Here is a 24,214-nt window from a genome sequence, read left to right as displayed (position 1 = left end):
AAATACGTGGAGGCACATTCTCCACATAAACTGTCATTAAATGTCCACTTGCCGAGAGCACAGCTATAATCCTGTCCAGACCAAAGAGGCCAGTCCCATAAATATTTTTTATCACTTCTTTTTTAAAAGGAACCAAACGTCTATTTTTTGTCACAGCTGATACATAGTTTTAATCACATCTGAAAAAAAACAGTCCCAACGCAAATATAGACCTGAAGGCATAGTACTTGCATTTGCTTGTTCTAACATTTACCTTCACAATAAATCATCAATTTGGAAAATCAGCGTGATTCTGAAAACACCCAAAGCATTGAAAAGAATCATTTTCCCAGTGCCTGAAAATTGTCATTTAATCAAACGTGTTTGTTTAGAACCGAGTTCCGAATAAAGCATAAACCGATAGGGGTGTCAACGATTCTGAAGGGAAAATTAGCAGGATATTTTGTGGCAAATGAACCTTGGGCAAGTTGGGGAGGGGTGTTTTCTGCAGCCCCTGATTTAAGAGTTATCTTCCGATCTCAAAAACCGTCGATGTAGAAAACTTAACGGGGTTTGAAAGCATAGGCAGCTAGTCTGTCCCCTGTCAGGTACCAATATAGCACCAAGCACTTTTATGTCCAGTATTTTTATTTTCGCCTTCCGCCACAGCTTCTGCCTCCGAGTTCTGTGGCTCAGTAATGGCACCTGGGATCACATGAACCAAGGAGGGGAGTGCAATGCCTCTAGAACAGTTGGTCACCCCAGAGACACACTCTACGCTCTTTTTTTTCATAGTATTTGTTAAGCAACTTACTATGCGCCAGGCCCGGTACTGAACTCTGGGGTAGATACAAGATAATCAGGTTGGACACAGTCCCTGTCCCACACAGGGCTCACAGTCTTAACCCCCATTTTTGCAAGATGAGGGAACTGAGGCAAGGAGAAGTTTAAGTGACCTGCCTAAGGTCATTTCAATCAATTAATCAATCAATCGTATTTATTGAGCACTGACTGTGTGCAGAGCACTGTACTAAGCGCTTGGGAAGTACAAGTTGGCAACATATAGAGACAGTCCCTACCCAACAGTGGGCTCACAGTCTAAAAGGGGGAGACAGAGAACAAAACCAAACATACTAACAAAATAAAATAGAATAGATATGTACAAGTAAAATAAATAGAGTAATAAATATGTACAAACTTCCACAGAAGACAGTTGGCAGAGCCAGTATTAGAACCAGGTGGAATTGGGTGAACTTCCACAAAATGGCACTGTACCAGCCTAACACAGCCTGGCATAACAGGCATCTCGAGGGTCTGGTCTCTTCCACCCTGGGGGACAATTATCCTCTCTGGATTCAAGCTGGGATCCAGCAACCCAGAGTTTCAGAAATTAATCACCACAGAAATACAAAAGCACCCAAACAATGTGATCGAGCCAGTCAATAGTCCGTATCGTCTTCCAAATGATTCACAAGCTTCTGTTCTTAGTTCAATTGAAGCGGAAAACCCGGAAACCTGTAAGAGGAAGGAGCCAAGCCAAGATCTTGGAAAATGTAATATTCCTGGCGGTAAAAATCCTGTAGACAGGATGGGATCTTTATCTTTAGTCTGATAGGGTGATCATTTTTTGCAGACTGATCCCCGAGGCCTCAAAGGCTTGAAGAACTTCTCTCCATTGTTGGGGTGGGGAAGTGAGAAGGGGGACTGGTGCCTGTAATATTTAGTGGGCTTTTCATCGCAGTTGCAGCAACGAGAACCCCCTTCCCCAGCCTCTAGTCCTCCAAACAGGAATGCTAAGTCACATGTGCTTTGTACAGAGCTCTTTCCTAAGTGTTCAATCATTACCATTGATTGATCGATTGCCCCCAAAGAGACACACGAAGCAGGAAATCTTAAACCAAGCCAGGTCCTGCAGGGTTTTAGTTCATGCCCAGTGGTAGTCAGCCTTAAGCATCCGTAGAGCACGAACATGTGAGCTCTCCTGAAGTATTTTGCAAAGTGCGAGTACTTTAATAGACTTTAAACTTTCCCCACAGCGCTCTGATTAAGTCCCTACTTAATAGTGGTTTAGGAATGCCAGTTTTTTCATGAGACTCATTGGATTTGCTGATAAGTGACAGATGAATGGGGAGGTTTTTCTATTTAAGATTACATTCTGCCTATGTAGAATTCTCCCCACAATCTGTAAGGCAGGCCTCCCTGCCCAGGGCATACTGCTGAGCTATTAAGACTAATAATAATAATAATAATGATGGTATTTGTTAAGCACTTACTATGTGCCAAGCACTGTTCTTAGCACCGATGATGTGGAGTATCAGAAACCACCAGGTTTCACCTGAGAAGAGGCTATATTTACTGGGGAGGTACAATGCCAAGTTGGAGGCTCCATTAAAGCTCAATATCAGGAGAGAAGTGTGTCACCTAAAAGACCACTGTCCTGTCTCCCCTGCTAGACTGTAAGCTCCTTGCGTACCAGCCCAGTGGACTCTCTGAAGTTGTCTGGGCCTAATAGATAGAACATGGGCCTAGGAGTTAGAAGGACCTGAGTTCTAATCCCAGCTCTGCCATTTGTCTGCTGTGTGACCTTAGGCAAGTCACATCACTTCTCTGTGCCTCAGTTCCCTCATCTGCAAAATGGGATTAAGACTATCTGCCCCATGTGGGACAGGTACTGTGCCCAACCTAATTAGATTGTATCTACCCCAGAGCTTAGAACAGTGCTTGACACATAGTAAGCACTTAACAACTACCATCACAGTCGGTTCTCAACAAGTGCGATTGACTGGCGGGCTGATTTTCCGTACTGACGTGGAATTTTTTGGTTCAGTCTCCCCCAGATATGTCGTCCCCTGCTCCCTCAGCAGCCCAGCATTTCCTTCTGGAGGAAGAGAATCGAGCCAAAGAATTTGAAAAGCTTTTAGATCAGCACATTGACGAACTGCAAAGGCACACAGAACACACTCTAAATAAATACACCAGGCTAAAACAAACTAGACATGTATGAGCATGTAAAGTCTTTATTCGTTGTGGCAAAATATTTCTGAAGCTAACGAAACTGGGAAGTCTCCTTCTGTTTTTCTGAGTACACAGGCAGTTGGGAAGTAGCACGTTTCTTTTTATATAAAGCTGTTTGAGTTTCAGCCTTCACATGCTAAATTGTTCTGCTGTAGAGTTACTATAAAATAAACATGATGCACTCCAACAGAGGGTTCTTTTTTTCCAGCCCAAGGAATATCTCAGAATTAAATACGCAGTCTGCTTTCCACTTGAGTCATGTAAAAATCCATTCCCACAGGAGCGACGTAAAGTGAGTTTAAGTCACAGGAGTAATCTTTGTATAAAAGGATTTAGTGCTACTCAGTAGTCCTGAAATTGGAACATCTTGGACTTTAAAGAGATGTAGTTTTATTTGTTTGGGTGCTTAAAAATGGCACATTATTTCAGAAACTACGGGTGAAGTGATAGGCTGATATTCTCCTTTGTTCTTAACACTGAAGGACATCTACTGCGTCTGAGCACATTTTTAAACACATATGCTATTAAGGCCACAAAAATTAATTGCTTTTCTATAACTTCAATATCCATGGTGAGAAACACTGAAGTTGAGGTTGTAGATTCCCATCATCACTCTGTTTTCATTTTCTAAACTATCTCCGGACCTGGAATTTTCCTTGGCTCGATCAGTGCCAGATGAATATTTTTGGAAAGGTCATGAAGAGTCTCTATATATTCACAGCCCAAGGGCTTTTCGTTTTTTCACCTTATTTCAAAGGAAAAAGCATGGGGAGCAGGAAAAAAAAACCGTTTATGATGCAATGGTAAGATTTCTTCTCTGCTGATCTATCTCACAAGGACATGTGGTTTAATACAGTGCTCTGCACACAGTAAGCACTCAATAAATATGATTGATGATGATGTGGAGACAGCTATTAGCATATTAGCTGAAACCCGCAGAAAGTGGGAGAGTACCCCAAGAGTTCAGCTGTTTCTTTTCTCTGTCCACCAATCTGCACCCCCTCCTGGCTACCCTCTCTACCATCTTCCTAGTGATTTTTAATAATAATAATAATGGCATTTATTAAATGCTTACTATTTGCAAAGCACTGTTCTAAGCACTGGGGAGGTTACTAGGTGATCAGGTTGTCCCACGGGGGGCTCACAGTCTTAATCCCCATTTTACAGATGAGGTAGCTGAGGCACAGAGAAGTTAAAGTGACGTACCCAAAGGCGCACAGCTGACAGTTGGCGGAGCTGAGATTTGAACCCATGACCTCTGACTCCAATGCCCGTGCTTGTTCCATCATCATCATCATCAATCGTATTTATTGAGCGCTTACTATGTGCAGAGCACTGTACTAAGCGCTTGGGAAGTACAAATTGGCAACATATAGAGACAGTCCCTACCCAACAGTGGGCTCACAGAGCCACTGAGCCACGCTGCTTCTCGCTGCTTCTGGTTTTTACTTTGGACCTCCTTTTTTGGGCCCCTGGGCCCCACTTCTCAACTACTCTGAACCCCCTCTTTAAGTCTTCTTTATCTGCTTTCACTGCCCTGAGCCTCCGGTCCTGGTTTTCTGTACCAATTTCACAGCTAGGCTTGCTTTGGTCTGCACCTAGCTTAAGACCACACACGCTCAAAAAGCATCCTTCCCTTCCCAACCCTATCCCACCCTACCGCTGTCCATGCAGGCTCAGTTGGCTTTTTTTATGGCATTTGTTAAGCGCTTACTATGTGCCAGGCAATGTATTAAGCACTAGGGTAATCAGTTAATCATCTAAGCAGGTTGGACACAGTCCCTGTCCCACACAGCATTCACAGTCTTAATTCCCATTTTACAAAGGACATAACTGAGGCGCAGAGAAGTTAAGTGACTTGCCCAAGGACACACAGTAGACAAATGGCAGTGCTGGGACTAGAACCCTGGTCCTTCTGACTCTCAAGCCCGTGCTCTATCCACTAGGCCACTCTCGCTTCTGTTGTGGTTGTGACAGTGCCTACCTGATGTCCATGTTTTGATTTTTCATGTTACAGATAATAATAATAATCAATCAATCAATCGTATTTATTGAGCGCTTACTGTGTGCAAAGCACTGTACTAGGCACTTGGGAAGTACAAGTTGGCAACATACAGAGACGGTCCCTACCCAACTGTGGGCTCACAGTCTAGAAGAGAGTGGGCTCACAGTCTAGAAGATAATAATAATAATAATAATGATGGCATTTGTTAAGCGCTTACTATGTGCAAAGCACTGTCTAAGCGCTGGGGAGGATACAAGGTGATCAGGATGTCCCACGTGGGGCTCACAGTCTTAATCCCCATTTTCCAGATGAAGTAACTGAGGCTCAGAGAAGTTAAGTGACTTGCCCAAGGTCACACAGCAGACACGTGGCAGAGCCGGGATTAGAACCCATGACCTCTGACTCCCAAACCTGGGCTCTTTCCACTGAGCCACGCCGCTTCTCATCAGCATTACGGTTCAGTATTTAACTCTGCATTCTGATGTAAAATTTCTTAAGGAAAAACAAGAATAACATTATGAGCAACACTTAGATACTTTTTTATTTCCTGGCTGGCTCCTGAACCTGAACATCACAAGAAAAAAAACCACAAATATTTCTGTTGTTTCTTCTGGGTAGAGAGACTATTTTGAGAGAAAAGAAAAACAAACAGTGAGGAAATCATACAAGCCGTGAGCTTAAAAAAGTACAGACAAGAAAATAGATGTATTGGTCGTTTCTACTCCCAAAGTCTGTATACCATTTTGCTTCCCATAAACCAGTTTAATCAAAGGTAAAGAAAAGCACTTAATGAAAAGGGATCTGTTGTGAATTGTCCGTTCCAACCAAGACCTGACTTAAAATAGTCCCTATCTCTTGGCCAATGGGAGAAAATAATTGTTTGCAACACTCCGTAAGCATGATTCTTTTGAACCATTAATCCTTTGCTTCCTTTTGAGGAAAACTGGTTCATTCAGCAAAACGGGGGTCCTGAAAGTGTTGGCTGAGATTCTGGATCCAAGCAAGACTGATCCCAGAACTAGTTCGTCCAGGGCACCCAGGGTAGTTTTTGGTTTTTTTTTTAATGGCATTTATTAAGCGCTTACTATGTGCAAAGCACCGTTCTAAGCGCTGGGGGGATGCAAGGTGATCAGGTTGTCCCACGTGGGGCTCACAGTCCTCATCCCCATTTTACAGATGAGGGAATGAGGCCCAGAGAAGTGAAGTGACTTGCCCAAAGTCACACAGCTGACAAGTGGCGGAGCCGGGATTTGAACCCATGACCTCTGACTCCAAAGCCCGGGCTCTTTTCCACGGAGCCACACTGCTTCTCAAGTAGTTGATGGGTAGAGCAAGGTGGTCTTCTCAGACAGCCGGTGCCCAGCAAAATGGGGCACATCCACGTAGATGGAAGTATTGCCTAGTGGATGAAGCACAGGACTGGGAGTCAGAAGGACCTGGGTTCTAATCCTGCCCCCGCCATGCATCTGCTGGGTGACCTGGGGCAGACCACTTCACTTCTCTGGGCCCCGGTTTACCTCATCTGTAAAATGGGGATTAAGGCTGTGAACCCCATCTTACCTCCTTCCCTTCCCCACAGCACCTGTATATCTGTATATATGTTTGTACATATATATTACTCTATTTATTTATTTAGCTTACTTGTACATATCTATTCTATTTATTTTATTTTGTTAGTATGTTTGGTTTTGTTCTCTGTCTCCCCCTTCTAGACTGTGAGCCTGCTGTTGGGTAGGGACTGTCTCTATGTGTTGCCGACTTGTACTTCCCAAGTGCTCAGTACAGTGCTCTGCACACAGTAAGCGCTCAATAAATACAATTGATTGATTGATTGATTGATTGACTGATTGAACCCCACATGGAACATGGACTGCATCCACCCTGCTCAGCTTGTATCTACTCCTGCGCATAGTACAGTGCCTGGCCCATAGTAAGCACTTAACAAACACCATTAAAAATTTATCTGGGCTGTAAGCTCACTCTCCAGACTGGGAGCTCATTATGGGTAGGGAATATGACCATTAATTAATTATTATTAATTAATTATTACTCTATTTATTTATCTTACTTGTACACATCTATTCTATTTATTTTATTTTGTTAGTATGTTTGGTTATGTTCTCTGTCTCCCCCTTCTAGACTGTGAGCCCGCTATTGGGTAGGGACTGTCTCTATGTGTTGCCGACTTGTACTTCCCAAGCGCTTAGTACAGTGCTCTGCACACAGTAAGCGCTCAATAAATATGATTGATTGATTGATTGATTGATTCTCTTGCACTGTACTCTCCCAAGAGCTTAAAACAGTGCTCTGCACAGAGTAAGCACTCAATAAATACCATCGATCGTCTCCTTCACCTCAATATATCCATCAGCAATAGAGAGCTGAACACCATCACTGAGTTCCGTTATACTTTCAGTTCGGTCAAGTGATGCAACAATAGCCAAAGAAGTAAAAAATAATCAAAGAAGCCAAAGAGGCCTTTGGGCTGGTGGCAGACACAGCACACTACTGGGCTGGCACAGACTTGCCCAAACTCCTACTGGAATGGGACTAGGATGGCAATCGTATGCAGTGACATTTTCAGAAATCCTCACTTTTGGCCCGTCGCTACAGTGGGCATATTGGAATCAGGGAGAACAAATACTTCCCTTGTCTTCTGAGTCTCTGCTCGGGGCTGTGTCTCCATCTTTTGCGGGGGTTTATGTCTCTTGTTGTCTCATCATCATCAATCGTATTTATTGAGCGCTTACTGTGTGCAGAGCACTGTACTAAGCGCTTGGGAAGTACAAGTTGGCAACATATAGAGACAGTCCCTACCCAACAGCGGGCTCACAGTCTAAAAGTTGTCTCCAGGTCTCTCTGTGTCTGTCTGTATCTCTGATGGGATCTGTTCTCTTCCTCTCTATCTCTCCCTACTCCCCTCTCTGTCTCTCTGTGTCTTTTCTTCTTCCTCCCTCTCTCTCTTTGTCTCCTGTTCTCATCATGCTCCTGAAAGAAAGGGGTCTGATGCTGCTAAGGGAAACAGGAGAAAATGTAAGGAAATGCCTTCATCGTTCCCATTTTTCCTGGCCTTTCCTCTTCCCAGAGACATAATGGACTGTCTGTGAGAGAAGGCTTTTATTTGACTAGTGCCCTTGGGAATTAGGGAGATTAAAATAATCAAAAGGAAAAGCATCATAGCTAATATTCCCACTTAGTAGCGTGACCCTAACCCTGCCAAGTTAAGGGCTGTTCTGGCCTAATGGAAAGAGCGTGAGCCTGGGAGACAGAGGACCTGGGTTCTAAACCCGAATCTGCCACACATCTGCTGTGTGACCTTGGGCAATTTACTTCAATCAATCAATCGTATTTATTGAGCGCTTACCGTGTGCAGAGCACTGTACTCTTCACTTCACTTCACTATGCCTCAGTCTCCTGTAAAATGGGGATCAAATCCTCCTCCCTCCTACCTAGACTGTGAGCCCCACATGGGACAGGGACTGTGCCCGACCTGATTATCTTGTATTTACCCCAGCGCTTAGTACATTGCTTAGCACAGAGCACGGGCTTTGGAGTCAGAGGTCATGGGTTCAAATCCAGGCTCTGCCAATTGCCAGCTGTGTGACTTTGGGCACGTCACTTAACTTCTCTGTGCCTCGGTTACCTCATCTGTAAAAATGGGGATTAAGACTGTGAGCCCCCCGTGGGACAACCTGATCACCTTGTAACCTCCCCAGCACTTAGAACAGTGCTTTGCACATAGTAAGCACTTAATAAATACTATCATTATTATTACATATCAAGCTCTTAACAAGTATCATTATTATTGTTGTTATTATTATTCATAAAGTTTCAAGTTCATTGCTTTTGTCATTTTTTTTAATCTAAGTGGAGCAAAAATCTTCACAAACCCTGGCCTGATTTAGTTCAAATTTTGCTTAAAAAAAAAAAAAACCTCAATAAACCTTTGAGCTGAGGTAAATTAAGGGAAGGCTCCTCCCTCAAGGATTTTAGTTGAGAAAGTTATGAGCAGCCAAACAAGCTTTTGTACTTTAAACATAATATGCGCTATTGTGAACACTTTCCAGTAATAAATCCGAGGGTTAGGTGTTCCTACACCCAAGAGTTTTAACCGAATAAGCAAACTAAATATTGGAACCTCTGAAAATAATCTTCAATAAATCACGTGAGTTGATTTATTGAAACAAACAAACATCTGCTTCTTCCTTTAAAAGGAGCAGGATAGAATTAGTAGGATTCTTTCCTCTCGGAGCAAGATATGGAGCACAGAATCAGTTACAAAATGAACTCAGTTTGCCTAAATCGGGAGAAGCTGCCAATCACAAAGCATTTTCTGGACAACCGAAAATGAAGGGCTTGGAGTATAGACATAGGCCCTGCTCTCAAGGAGTTCCCAGTCTTGTTTAGTTCAGTGCTTAATAAACACCAAAATTAAATTTCACAAATCTACATAGGCCCTGTTCTCAAGGAGTTCCCAGTCTTGTATAGTCACCTGTTTAGTTCAGTGCTTAATAAATACCAACATTAAATTTCACAAATCCAATGAAAGGGGAGGGAAGAAGGGGTTGAGGATTGGGTTGGTGGGATGGCGAATGGGTGGCATTAATTGGACAAACTGTCTGAGGAGGTAGGCTGTGAGCTGTCGTGCCAAAGGGAAAGGAGGTGGTATCGGGGGGTGGAAACTGGGAGATCATCCATGGGGAAGCTTGGGAGCGGGCTGTAAGGTGGGAAGGAAGGTCGGGGAAGGAAGGAGCACCTAATTATGGGGGTTGAGCTGATCAGGACTTGTCTAGTGTTCTCCAATTTGGCAATGTACATCTCCTGACTGCCCTTCTTGTGGTGAATGGATTTTTCTGGAAGCTAAATGGCCAAGAGGAAGGACATAATCTTCTTTCCTCTGACAAACCCAGTCAGGATTTGAGCACCCTTCACAGTTAAATGGTCCACCACTGAATACATGAAAAACATCCTGTTCTGCCTGAGAGAAATGGGATTTGAAAGAGGACATCCTGATATTTATTTTTGAGATTTAGAAAAGAATTGCTCTTTATGGCTTCCAAATTTGAATATCCTTTTCCTGACGCACATCAGGAGGGGCTTATCTTGATTTGGAATCGTCTCCATTTTATTTTGATCACAACTAATCCCTTTCATTTCCTCTTTATCTCAGATAATCTCGGTTTTATCCAGGGAATCAGGAACTAATGTGGTCAGGAGTCCAGAGGTAAAAACATCATGGTTTCTCATCTCTCCATCATCACTTAAGCCTCATTACTGTTTTTGAAAACATTTTCCCACCCAGAGGCTTCTGCTTCAAATTCAGTTTCAGTCAAGAAAACAGCCAATTTGGTATGCTTTGAGTCCTGGGTTCACCCTGGCTTGTGGCTTTCTTATGTGGCTTTCTATCAGACATTTTGGCCAGTTTGGTGACTTTCCCAGCAAGCCACTTGGGTGTCGGGGTGACTCCCCCTAACCCAGGCAAAGAATGAGCTACACAAGACTGTGTATAACTGTTGTAATAAAAGGCATTTGCCCTGTTGGGGGATGTGCATCCCTCTTTTAGAGGAGTCTAAGATTATGTCTTAAGTGGAACAACTCCCAACCTTCCTCTCTTCTAATCGTAACAAGAGCTGCAAGAGTTAGAGGAAAAGGCTGGTATGTTATCTTCCATTGGATCCAAAGAAAGAGCCTTTTTTTTAAAAAAAAAAAGGTATTTGTTAAGCATTTACTACATGTCAAACACTATTCTAAGCACTGAGGTAGGTACGAGTTAATCACGTTAGACGCAGACCCCGCATGGGGCTCACAGTTTAAGCAGAAGATGAGGCGTCAACGGTAAATGAGACTGGAGCAACATCTCTCGGAGATATTAATGAATTGTTATTTCCATTCTGATCTCATGTGGAAGATTGGGTCCTTTCCAACTCCCCGACGGGCACAGAGGTAATACAGACGCCTCAATTGAAAGAAGAGAAAGAGTTGTAGACGATTGCATTCTTAAGTGATGAAAAAATACTCAGGATAGGCAGGGATGGTCTACCAGCTGAACTGCACAAAATCCTTTAAGGAAAAATGAGGGCTCGTCTCCTCGCGACGGTCCAGACAGGTCTGGTGGATCGTACGTTGGCAGAATTGCAAAGTGCCAAGAGCAAAGGATCGTTGGAGCTGAGTTAACTCATCTGTAGGGTCTCTACTAGACAGAAAATGGAAGAGACTTGGAAAGAGATTGGTACATTGACCTGAGTACAGGATCTTGTCCACATCTCTGGGTTTAATACTGTGCCAAGGATAGGTTGGCAAAGGACTACCTTGTTACCCTGTCCCGGCAGGGTAGCAGACATGCCCATGTAGGTTTGAGGAGTAGAGGGACTTGCCCAGAAGGGGTGAATTGGCTACTGGGAGTTTACTTCCCACATCCTGGAGAGAGATTCAGTGTGCAGTGCTGCAGTGTGGCTGCAGAATAAAGGGAGGATCAGTCATCCCCTTCCAAAGCTCCTGGTGAACTCACCGGAGACACCTACCATAACCATAATGATGAAAATATTTATTATGAACCTGTAATGTCCCCGTGCTCCGCGTTGAACAGGAACAAGATAATCAGATCGGACACGGGGCCTGTCCCACCTGGGTCTGACAGTCCAAGAGGAAGGGGGAGCAAATTATCTCAATTTTATAGATGAGGAAACTGAGGACCAGAGAGGTTAAGTAATTTGCTCAGGGTCACAGAGCAGGCCAGCGGCAGAGCTGGGGCTAGGACTCAGGTCTCTTAGTTCCCAGGCTCATGCTCTTTCCACTGGGCCACAATGCCCCAGCACAGCAGCAGCAGCAGCAGCAGCAGCAGCAGCAGCAATAGTGCAGGGAACGTTCCCATTCTTCTATTAATCACAGAGAACTGAGGGGAAGAAAGGAATGGGAAAGTATAGATTGGTATCGCTCAGTGCGCACTGGGTCAATAATCCCATCATCAGAAAAGTGCTAGCAAACTCAGAAAGGCGAGACAAAAGGAGTTCGGAGTTTGATTCTATGGAAGCCTCTCTGAGGCTGAGGGAAGAGCGAAGCAATCGGGGAGGAGCATCTGGAAGAGATAGGGTCTCCGACAAGGGGTAAACCAGAGAGCCGAATTCGGCTCTGCCCCCACCTCCGGCCAGCCTCAAGACTCCGGCTATTGGCCGCGTGGCTGGATCAAAAGCGGCAAGGCCAGCTTGGCGGCTGCTGACCCAGGCCCGGACCTTTGATGGCACAGTGGAGGATGCCCCCTCTCTGGTCGGAATTCGGAGGGGTCCGACCTGCCACTCTTCCTCACGGGGATCGAGAGGAACCCACAACCTTGACTCCCGGGGGGAAGCTGCACGTGTTCCATGAGGCAGAAGAACATTGTTGCAACGGGAGTTGCTGGGAATCCAAGTGCAATAATAATAATGGTACTTGTTAAGCACTTAATATGCGCCAAACATTGTTCTAAGTACTGGGGTAGATACAAGTTAATACAAGTTAGACACAGTCCCTGTCCCACACGGGGCTCACACTCTTAATCCCCATTTTATAAATGAGGAAAGTGAGGCAAAGAGAATAGTTATAATAATAATGGCATTTATTAAGTGCTTACTATGTGCAAAGCTGTGTTCTAAGCGCTGGGGAGATTACAAGGGATCAGGTTGTCCCACGGGGTGCTCACAGTCTTAATCCCCATTTTACAGATGAGGTAACTGAGGCACAGAGAAGTGAAGTGACTTGCCCAAGGTCACACAGCTGACAGTTGGCGGAGCGGGGATTTGAACCCATGACCTCTGACTCCAAAGCCCATGCTCTTTCCACTGAGCCACGCAGTGACCTGGCCAAGGTAATAATAATAATAATAATGGCATTTATTAAGTGCTTACTATGTACAAAGCACTGTTCTAAGCGCTGGGGGCATACAAAGTGATCAGGTTGTCCCACGGGGGGCTCACAGTCAACCCCCATTTTACAGATGAGGTAACTGAGGCCAGAGAAGTGAAGTGACTTGCCCAAGGTCACACAGCTGACAGTTGGCGGAGCGGGGATTTGAACCCATGACCTCTGACTCCAAAGCCCGTGCTCTTTCCACTGAGCCACGCAGTGACCTGGCCAAGGTCACACAACAGACAAGTTGCAGAGCTGGGATTAGAACCCAGGCCCTTCTCACTCCAGGGCCCATGCTTTAGCCATTAAGCCATGCCAACCTCTAACCACGGGGATTCTCGGCTACCAATCCATCAGTCGTATTGCTTTAACACAACAGTGTTGCTCTGTCAATCCTTCCCTAGTCTGCTGCATTGGCTCCCGTCTCATCAGTGACCAGAAACAGGCACTGGCTGGCCTGATTTAATCAATCAGTTGGTACTTATTGAGCGCCTACTGTGCACAGGGAACTGTACTGAGCCCGTGGGGGAATACAGCAGAGTAAATAGATATCATCCCTGAAAGAGTTTACCTGGTCCACGTTCTTGTCAGGCCGTTAGCTCCGTCAGCGGTGGTCCTACAGCCAGGAGAGCTCAGATCAGTCCCGGATCTCCAGTGTCTGAATCACTGGCGGCAACTGGATGGCTGAGCGTCCCTGAGCTTGGATCAGTCTGCTGAGCCCCCAGGACTTTAAGTCTTCTGCTCCTTCGACTGAAAGACCCAGCAGTTGCCGGCGACCCTCTGCAGCAGGATGTACCCAAGGTTAAACTCTCTCTCCCCACAGACGGATGTCATTTCTCCCGCCCCGTATGGAGTAGAGTGCGTCCACAGCAGGGACTGGATAGCATGACTCTCGGGAGCTGAAAGGAACGGGGGAGAGGGTAGGAGGAGGGAAAAGAAAGGGGAGGAGGAAGAAGAAGGCAGGTAACTGCTCCCTGAGGAACTCTGGAGATCTCCTTTAACACTTCTGCCCAACGGGATACCTCGCTTTATACAAAAACTCTCTTAGAGAGCAAACCATCAGGGCTTCCGATTCCCACGGCTTTCTCTTCTGCCACGGACTCGGTTGTCGACTGAAGGATCAGCCCTCAGGGTCAGGGCCATGGTGAGCCCACCAAGGGGATCAGCCTCTCTCGGAAAGCAGAGTTGGATGCTTCGCAGCAGGAACCTCAGCGTGCTTTCCTGGTGAAATGCCTCCAGTTAATCATTCCATTCTGCCTCAAAGCCACGTTTGGGCCTGATCTGACAGGGAGGGTCTTAAAACATCTTCAGGGAACTCCTGCGGGAGTAATATATCTGTTGGGATGCTTATACTTTCACTGGGAATCAGACGGTCCTGGGTTCTAATCCCTGCTCTGCCACTTGTCGGATGTGTGATCTTGGGCAAGTCATCTAACGTGTGCCTCAGCTCTCTCATCTGCAAAAAGGGGATTACAACTGGGTGCCCCACGTGAGACATGGGTTGTGTCCAACCTGACTAGCTTGTATCTACCCCAGTGCTTAGTATAGTGCCTGGCACATAGTAAGCGCTTAACAATTACCATTAAAAAAAAATCTCAGGCCAGTGCCTCAGCCCAGGCAAATATAATGGAACGCCACACTCCAACACCCACCAGAATCCCACTATATAAACAGTCCACACTGTCTCTCTCCTATCCTGCTGATTACAGAGAGCTCTGGGCCCAAATTGGAATCTCCACCTTTATTACCACCCTCCTCCTCCTCTCTGCATTCTGCCAAAACCTTGGGAATAGATTAGGCCATCAGGGAGTGAATCAGGTGGCAAGAGAGATTAGAAAAACGCTTCTCCACACACAGATCTCTCCCTAATCAGCAGTGGCAGGAAAGGAAACATAGAAGCAGGATTGGCTAGCAGGAACTTGATTTAGAAAGAAGAGAAGAATGTGAAATCAGCTTGCCGAAATTATCCCGCTGGTTCTCCAAGGCCAGGGCCGAAAATGCCGTTTATCTTCAGAGTTAAAAAGTTTCCTGGGGAGGAGGGGGTGGAGAGGGGCGAGGGAATTTGCATGGAAAAGTCAGCTGGATCCTCGACTTACTTTTATTGCATGTTTCCATTTCAAAACCCGAAAAACCCACCCTTTAAGCCCAAGGCAGCTTTCAGGTTGCTCCTATTTGCACACTTACAAAGAATTCAAGGTCAGTGATGTAAGTAACTATTCATGCTGATATTCCAATTAAATCTCTATGGGGAAGGGGAAAGAACATGAATGAAAGTCACCGTTCTATCACTCACTAGACTCTCTGAATCTGAAGGTGATTCCTTTTTTAAAATGTCATTTTAGTGAAAGAGGAGGGAGAAGGGAAGAGAGAAGGGGAAGATAATGAGGGGACAGGAAAGGGGAGGAGGTAGGGGTAGGGGACAGCTTGGGAGCCAGAGGTCCTGGGTTCCAGTCCCAGACCTGCCACCTGCTTGCTGTGTGACCTTGGGTAATCACTTTAACTTCCCTGTGCTTCAGTTCCTTCATCGGCAAAATGGGGATTCAATACCTGTTCTCCCTCCTACCTAGGGAATGAGCCTCCTGTGAGACAGAGACTGTATCCATCCTGATTAATTTGTCTGTACCCCAGAGCTTAGCTAATACCATCCTTGGCACACAGTAAGCAGGACTTAATGAACACCATCCTTATTCCTACTAGAAAAGAGCAGCCAGCGGTCGTAATAGAACCCCAGGTAAACTCCACCCTGCAGTATAACTTCCTGGGCAAACACGATAAACATTCAGCGTTAAGACTATTATCTCCTTTATTCCAAAAATAAATATTTCACTTTTGAGTCGGTGTATTTCAAATCACATTAAGCCCAAAGAAGAAATATAGTCCCTTTGGAGGTGGTGGAACGCACACACGTACAAAGGATTCATGAGAACTACATTACAGATAATGGGGATGAGTCGAAAGCGGATTCGTACAGATTTATGGCACTTCTCCTTTCACCACAGATCGATTCAAGAGAAACAACAACAGAACACCATTTCTAAGTCTGAAAAGGCACAAGAACCGGACCATAAAGCGTATGGCACATTCACCGATCATACATTCCCTAGACCTTCCACGAGAACCTGGGTAGCGTCAATCACGGAAAGAGGAGCGCGGAAGGCAAGGTGAGACGCTCTCCCTCATGTTTCGGCAGCCTTAAGAACGAGAAAACGCGAAGTGATTTTTTTTTTCTTTTTTTCCTTTTTGGCTTTCTCTCTTCCCTCCTCTCCTCATTCGTGGGACAGGTCCCCGGGGTTGTGAGGCTGGAGCGGCCCCTGCCTCATTCGGTGGTCGGGGGGCGCGTGGCCACGTAGACGAACACCACGATCAGAAGCACCACGACGGCCAGCGTGGGCAGGACCACCGTGGTGATCTGCTGCCGGGCCTCCTGCATCGCCTGCTTGCGCTCCTTCTTGTCCTTGGATGTTTCCTTCTTGGGTTTTCCCTTGAGCTGCCTCATTCTTTCCGGCGGGGTGGGGTGGCGAGGGCGGGTGGAAGCGGCGGGGAGTGCTGTTCCGCGGTGGGTGTCGAAGCGGAGGGCTGTTGGCTTGGTGCCGCTGGCTGGCAGACCTGCAGTCGAGATAATGATAATAATGATGGCATTTGTTAAGCACTTACTGCGTGCCAGGCACTGGACTAAGCACTGGGATGGATACAACAAATTGGCTTGGACACAGTCCCTGTCCCATGTGGGGCTCACGGTCTTGATCTCCATTTTACAGATGAGGTGACTGAGGCCCGGAGAAGTGAAGTGACTTAACCAAGGTCACACAGAGAGAGGGAGCTACCCCATTTTAGCCGACTGAACACCGGACCACACTGAATGATGGTTCCACCGTAGCCCTGAGCCCTTCCCTCTGGCCAAACCTCTTCTGGGGCCAGAAGGTCCAGAGTTGGCCTATGACCGGCAGCTTCGCCCACCCCTTGATATCGGCTCCACACGGGTCAATGTCCCCTCTCCGGGTCGGCGAACCCGAAGACCGGGTTTCAAGATAAGAGCAGCGGCCAGTAGTCTGAGGTAAGTTGGGCGAGAGCTGAGATGGGTGGGGTGGACTCCATCTTCATGGGATGCCCCCCCCACACACACACCCACACAACAAATAACAATTGTGGTTATTCATTAAACACTTACTATGTGCCGAGCTCTGTTCTAAGAACTTGGGTGGATATAAGCAAATCGGATTGGAAACAGTCCCGTCCCACATGGGGCTCGTAGTTTAAGTTCACATTTTACAGACTCATCCATTCATTCATTCAATCGTATTTATTGAACATTTACTGTGTGCAGAGCACTGTACTAAGCCCTTGGGAAGTACAAGTTGGCAACATGTAGAGTGGTCCCTACCCAACAACGGGCTCACAGTCTAGAAGGGGGAGACAGACAACAAAACAAAACACGTAGACAGGTGTCAAAATCGTCAGAACAGATTGAATTATAGCTATATGCACATCATTAACAAAATTAATAGAATAGTAAATATGTACAGGTAAAATAGAGTAATAAATCTGTACAAATATATACAAGTGCTGTGGGGAGGGAAGGGAGGTAGGGCTGGGGGGATGGGGAGGAGGAGAGGGAAAAGGCGGGCTCAGTCTGGGAAGGCCTCCTGGAGGAGGCGAGCTCTCAGTAGGGCTTTGAAGGGAGGAAGAGAGCTAGCTTGGCAGCTGTGTGGAGGGAGGGCAGGCCAGGGGAAGGACGTGGGCTGGGGATCGAAGGCGGGACAGGTAAGAATGAGGTACAGTGAGGAGATGAGCGGTGGCAGAGGAGCGGAGGGTGCGGGCTGGGCTAGAGAAGGACAGAAGGGAGGTGAGGTAGGAGGGGGCGAGGGGATGGACAGCCTTGAAGCTGAGAGTGAGGAGTTTTTGCTTGATCCGTACATTGACGGGCAACCACTGCAGATTTTTGAGGAGGGGAGTGACATGATGAAGTAACTGAGGCCCAGAGAAGTGAAGTGTACCCATGGTCACACAGCAGACAAGTGGCAGAGCCAGGATTAGAACCCAGGTCCCTCTGCCTCCCGGGCCCAAGCTCCAGCCACAGAGGGGCTTGGCTTTCCCTTTCCTGCACACTCAGCACAACGAAAACCGAATTACCCCCCACAGAACGTCACCAACACCACCCCCCCCACCCCCCCCAGCCCCGCTGCAGATTAATAATGCTCCCGGCTTTTTTTTCCACAACTGTTGGAGGCTGAATGAGAACATTAAGCTCCACCCAACCCATTTAATACCGAGGCTCCCCGTGTCAACCACAGTTCACCAACTTCCTCCAGTCCCGCAGCTTCCTCTCCGGGATGGGTTGATGGATAAGGACAGCCGCATCATCTATCGCAAGAAATTAAAATGTCAAGCACTGTCAGGCGGCTGCGGGGGTTCGGAGGCAAACAGCCCCCGCTGACACACTTAGTGGAGATCGGAGACCACTGAGGAAGCAGAAATCTTGTTCTGGTGGGCTGTGAGCAAAATCATTTGCTCTTCCTGGTGGTGGGCGGCGGGGGTTTCTTTCAAGGACTTCGTGCCTGGCATTCTCAGAAGTGGAGAGTTATTCTATATACTGCTCAGAGTGTAAGCTCCTTGTGCCCACTTGGTACTCACCCCATTCCCAGCCCCGCAGCACTTACGTACATGGGCGTACTGTGTTTCTTTATATTAGTGTCTGTTTCCTCCTCTGGACTATAAGCTCCTTGTGGGCAGGGAAATAGTAATAGTACAGTGCTCTGCACACAGTAAGCGCTCAATAAGTATGATTGATTAAGATTAATAATTATGGTACTTCTTAAGCACTTACTATGTGCCAAGCTATGTTCCAGATTTGGAACCTAAACTGTAAGTGGGAAAGAGGAGGTTGGGATGATTCTAATGTTTTCTCTACCCCCATCACTGTCTCCTCCTCCTAGGTTCCTCCCTCCTCACTTCATGGTAAGCTCCTTGAGGGCAGGGAGTTTACCAACTCCGTTGTACTTTAACACCACTGATTGACAGATAACAACACACCCCCCCCCCCCCCAATTTCCTTCCCCCACTTCCTTTTCCAGCGATCCTTCCTGGAGATAAGCCTCCAGGACTGGTCTGAACTCCAAGGACCCCCTAACTCCAGCCTCAGAAGCTAACAGATTGAGTTCATTCATTCAATCATATCTACTGAGCACTATGTGCAAAGCACTGTACTAAGCGCTTGGGAGAGTACAGTATAACAATAAGCAGACACATTCCCTGCCCCCCCAAAACTGACAGTATAAAGTTGTGGTAGTAGCAGCATCTGTGAGTACATGCTAATGCAATGCACTTAATTAAGCAGTTGGGAAATAATGTGTAAATACCTCTCGACTGTGAGCTCCTCTGTGGGCAAAGAGTTTGTCTACCATTCATTCATTCATTCATTCAATCATATTTATTGAGCGCTTACTGTGTGCAGAGCACTGTACTAAGCGCTTGGGAAGTACCAGTTGTCAACATATAGAGACAGTCCCTACCCAACAGTGGGCTCACAGTCTAAAACTCAATAAATACAACTGATTGACTATAAAGTGCTTACTGTGTGCCAAGCACTGGGCTAAGCCTAGAGTAGATACGATATAATCAAATCAGACACAACCCCCTGATGATGAATAAAACCAGATCCATCAGGCGAAAGTGGTTATTGGATTGTTTCCACCGAGGAGCTGAAAACTAGCCCAAGGACGAGGATCAGCAGCAGAATGGTCAGTTTGACTCAATCAGGCCAAGAGTCCAGCAGGGAACCCCAGGAAAATTAGCATTCAGGCGGATATCTTTTAGCATTCCCCGCTAAATGGAAAGGATTTTCTTCCACCCATAACCACGACCACCCCCCAGCCTCACCACCCTGATTTCCTCTTCATCATCACTTGAGGCTTTTAGAGCCTCAGTCAATTTGACTCTTTTGGTAGGAGCCACTCACATTAAAGATTTAAGGCTCTTGCCGAAGAGGTGGCCAGTTCTTTATTTCCCTGGTCCGTGCTTTTCCCCCAAACTAACCTCCTGCTGCGTTTAGTTTAAATTTAGCCTGGCAAACTGCAGCTTGCAGAGACAAACAGCGTGTCTCCTGGGGCTTGGTAGATATGTGTAAATCATGTCTTTGGCAAATTTCTCTCTGCTGAAATGGTGCTAGGTGTGCTTTATGAAAAGACGGGAAAAGACATCATCCGTCTCCTTCCAAAAGTTGCCTTCAGATTATCTCGTCATAAATCAACCCTCTCCTTATGCAAACTTCGATTTGCTTCTTATTTTTACCCATATCTTCCTCTGCTCCTGGAGGGTTAAGGCCGTCTTGGGTGGATCTTGGAAAAGATACTGCCCCTTTAGACTTTACATAAATACACCCCCCTGGTATCAGCACTTGGGCAACTAAATCTTACCTACAATCACTCAAGTTAGAAATATTATTCTTTCAGTCATTGTGAGCCCCATGTGGGATAACGTGATCACCTGGTATCCCCCCAGCAATTAGAACAGTGCTTTGCACATAGTAAGCGCTTAACAAATACCATTATTATTATTCAATCGTATTTATTGAACACTTACTGTGTGCAGAGCACTGTACTAAGTGCTTGGAAAGTACAATTCAGTAATCAAGAGAGACAATCCCTGCCCACACCAGGCTTACCTGTCTTCTCTCTGGTACACTATAAACTCGTGGGTAGAAAACACGTCACTTCTTTGTGTTCCACTTTTCCAAGGGCTTAGTACAGTGCCCTGCATGTAAATACAACTGCTGCCCTTCCTACCAGCATCCAGCTGACAGATCAAAGGCCTCAAGGCTGGTGTTTTGCATTTTCATGGGAAGACTAGGGGTTTCTGTGCATAAATTTTGCCCACTCATTCGTTCTATCACATTTATTGAGTGCTTATTGTATGCAGAGCACTGTACTAAGCGCTTGGGAAAGTACAATACAATAAATAGTGACATTTCTTGCCCACAGTAGAGCTCACAGTCTGGAGGCGGGGAGACAGATATCAATACAAATAAATAAAATGAAAGATATGTACATATGGGCTTTGGGGCTGGGAGGGGGGAAGAGCAAAGGGATAAATAAAATGACAGATATGTACAAAAGTGCTTTGGGGCTGGGAAACGGGGAAGAGGAAGGGGAGCAAGTCAGGGCGATGCAGAAGGGAGTGGGAGATGAGGAAAAGTGGGGCTTAGTCCTGGGAAGGCCTCTTCAACAACACTGCAACCTAGACTGTGAGCCCATGTGGCACAGGGACTAAGAGAAGCAGCGTGGCTCAGTGGAAAAGAGCAGGCTTTTGGAGTCAGAGGTCATGGGTTCAAATCCCAGCTCCACCAATTGTCAGCTGTGTGACTCTGGGCAAGTCACTTCACTTCTCTGGGCCTCAGTTACCTCATCTGTAAAATATGGATTAAGACAGTGAGCCCCCCATGGGACAACCTGATCACCTTGTAACCTCCCCAGCGCTGAGAACAGTGCTTTGCACATAGTAAGCGCTTAATAAAAGCTATCATTATTATTATCATTATTAGTAGTAGTAGTAGTACAAACCGATTATCTTGTATCTACCCCAGAGACTGGCACATAGTAAGCACTTAGCAAAGACAATAAAAAAATTTGAGCCATCACCCCCTGTGTCTGACTCATTAGACAAGGTGGTAGTGCATATCACACACACACACACACACACACACACACACACACACGGGGCGGGGGGGCGTTGGGTATGAACCTAATGTCTGAGACCACTTTAATCGATCAATAATGTTTACTGAGCAATGTACTAAGCACTTGGGAGAGTACAACACAGCTGAGTTGGTAGACATGCTTTCCGCCCTCAATGAGCGTACAGAATAGAGGGGAAATTTGATTAAGTTTGATTCAAAGGAAAGTTGAGCCCTGGAACATAATCAGCGTTACTGCATCAGGCTTGTTCTGACCCCTGTTTTTTTTTTGCTAAACCAGAAGCTAGTTTCAGATCGATTCTCTGGTGGCACTGCAAATGCCTGTATCAAAATATTATGAGTTGATCCTCTGACCCTGTTTGGGAGAGGAAAAGCTCCTAGCTGAATGCACGATACCTGCAGAATTATCCAGCTCACTTTTGCAATCACAACCCTCCCTTGTCCTGTGAGTGGGAGGGAGTCGAGGTGTTTTCTCAGATTATATACCTAAAGACAAAATGCCCCACCATTACCAGCACACCACATTTACGGTAAGTACAGCTTCGAGAGACTCGAAATCATTTCGCTGCATTCAGAAAATGAAAGCCACTGCAGTCAGCCAAGGCTGTCAGGGGAAAGAATAAAAAAAGTAAAAAGAGAGAAAGAAAAAAGCTATTTCAATACAGTTCTAATGGCTGGAGGAGCAGAGATACAGTATATCTTCTTTAGCCACTGGGGAAATGGCAGAGTGAGACTGCAAGCCATTAACTGGCCTTTCTGGTTTTGCCTGGCCAGAATGCTGAAAGCAGCACCTTCTTCAATGACAAAAGACTGAGGGCCACCCGCCTCTCTGTCCTTCCTCATCGGAATAGTACTAGGAAACTGGAATCAAGATGCCAGAAGTGGCTTAGAGAGGATAATAATAATAATGTTATTGAGTGCTTACTATGTGCCAAGCCCAGGGGTAGAAACAAGATTTTCAGATCGGACACAGTCCCTGGGCCACAAAGGACTGACAGTCAAAGAGGGATGCTGAATGGGTGTTTTATCCCCATTTTACAGATGAGGGACCTGAGTCCCAGAGAAGTTAAGTGATTACACCCAGGTCACCCAGCAGGCAAGTGGCAGACCTGGGATTAGAACCCACGTCCTCGCTCTTATCACTAGGCCAATCAATCTGCTTCCCAGCCTCCATACAGGATCATATCTAAAGGTTATAAAATGTTAGGCTGTAAACTGCTCGTGTCTTTTTCTGTCTTTTTCACATCCCCTCCTAGAAGCCTTCCTTGACTAAGCCCTCCCCTCTATGTTGACTATACCCTTGGCTGTGTACCCCTTAAGCATTTTGATACTCATTTTAGCTCCAGAGCACTTTGGAACGTATCCTTCTACTCCTCTATTTCCCCTATCTGTAATATCTTTTCATGCCTGCCTTCCCCTGTAGATGGAAAGTTTCCTGTGGGCGGCGATCACGTCTACCAACTCTATTATATTGTACCTTCCCAAGGGCTTAGTACAGTGCTCTGCATCCTGTAAGCGCTCAGTGAATACCACTGATTGATAAAAATAGAATGTCTTCTGCTGGGGCCGAATTTAATGGGGTTATGGCCCTTTTAAACGGCTGCTAGGGGCAGTGGTGATGGGGTAGTGGAGAGGGATTTAAAGTTAAAAACACTAGAAAATGCCCATGTAATCCCTCCCCTCCTTGATGCCAAGCATGACCTCCATGGTCACATTATCCCCTCAGCCTTCTATGCGCTTATCTGTTTATTAATTATCAACTGATGTACCATATGTCTTCTCATTTATATTTTCACTCATGCTGTTATCTAAAATCTATACATCAATTAATTTCTATTCGTCTTCCCCTTTAGACTGTCAGCTCCTTGAGGGCAGGGATCATCTGCTTTTATCCCTTTTCCATGTCTTCCAAGAGCTTATATAGTGTTCAGCCCATGGACGATGCTCAGTAAATGAGATGCGGGGAGGGAGAGATGGAAAATGGTGGACAGGGGAGGAGGCTGAAGAGCAGGAGAGATGGGAGAAGGAGTAAGGAGAAGGGAGGAGGGACGCAACAGGACGGGGCGGGGGGGGGGGAGAGAGAAGGGAGGGGAGAGGGAAAAAGGAGAGAAGCCAGGGGAGGAGGGATGTGGGAAAAGGGAGGCATGGGGAGGGAGGAAGAGATTCCAGATTGGATTCAGAGCTGTGCCAGCCCTTCCCAATCTCACAAGCCTGGACCCGGTGGGGCAGCCCTACCCCCTGGAGTGCTTTAGCACGAGATATTTCCAGTCCAAAGATAATAAGCCGCAACTGAACATCAAATTCCATTTTATCATTTTCAGGACCATTCTCTTGTCCTATGGAGGCAGATCTGCAGCTTGAAAGCACTTCGCAAAAATCAGGAAATTTGACCATTGAGATAACAGCGTTAACGCCCTCAAGCTGCGCACAAACGGAATTCAGGAAGGCCACACGGTGACGACAGAAAAGATCGATGCCTTTTTTCAGGTACCAGTGATAATACCACGGTTATTACAATGCTGGTTTTCAGGTGCCTGTGATACAGAGCAGGTAAAGTTTGGGTAATGGTGTTTCTATGGAAATCTTCTGCAGCTGCAGTAACTGGCTTCATGTTAGGAGAACAGTAAACTCCAAAACCTAATTAG

At 46.1% G+C, this 24,214-nt stretch overlaps 2 protein-coding genes and 1 long non-coding RNA gene across 8 annotated transcripts in view; 2 read left to right on the top strand and 1 right to left on the bottom strand.

Moving 5' to 3' along the window:
- Positions 1-16,040, top strand: part of DEUP1 (deuterosome assembly protein 1) — a 76,750-nt gene extending 60,710 nt beyond the window's left edge. For 3 of the 5 annotated variants that reach the window (XM_038762102.1, XM_038762105.1, XM_038762106.1), the window contains exon 12: positions 2,807-3,181. In XM_038762102.1, the coding sequence (XP_038618030.1) occupies positions 2,807-2,983 (177 nt within the window). In that variant the 3' untranslated portion in view covers positions 2,984-3,181. Of the gene's footprint in view, positions 1-2,806; positions 3,182-10,169; positions 10,318-15,879 lie in introns of those variants that run through there. The other 2 variants (XM_038762104.1, XM_038762103.1) reach the window with 2 other exon arrangements.
- A 337-nt stretch (positions 16,041-16,377) lies between these two features.
- The window catches only part of LOC119941583, a 31,413-nt gene continuing 23,576 nt past the window's right edge, over positions 16,378-24,214 (bottom strand). For both annotated transcript variants that reach the window (XR_005455227.1, XR_005455228.1), the window contains exon 3: positions 16,378-16,486. This is a non-coding gene — a long non-coding RNA (uncharacterized LOC119941583). The remainder of the gene's footprint in view (positions 16,487-24,214) is intronic.
- Positions 16,659-24,214, top strand: part of CEP295 (centrosomal protein 295) — a 125,273-nt gene continuing 117,717 nt past the window's right edge. Inside the window, exons 1-2 of the mRNA XM_038762101.1 lie at positions 16,659-16,934; positions 23,891-24,056. The gene's annotated coding sequence lies outside the window, so the exon portion shown is untranslated. The remainder of the gene's footprint in view (positions 16,935-23,890; positions 24,057-24,214) is intronic.

The sequence above is a fragment of the Tachyglossus aculeatus genome, chromosome 20 (assembly GCF_015852505.1).
Source record: "Tachyglossus aculeatus isolate mTacAcu1 chromosome 20, mTacAcu1.pri, whole genome shotgun sequence".
Lineage (NCBI taxonomy): Eukaryota > Metazoa > Chordata > Mammalia > Monotremata > Tachyglossidae > Tachyglossus > Tachyglossus aculeatus.
The sequence above is the reverse complement of the archived record's forward strand: the minus strand, read 5'-3'. Positions and strand labels throughout refer to the sequence as shown.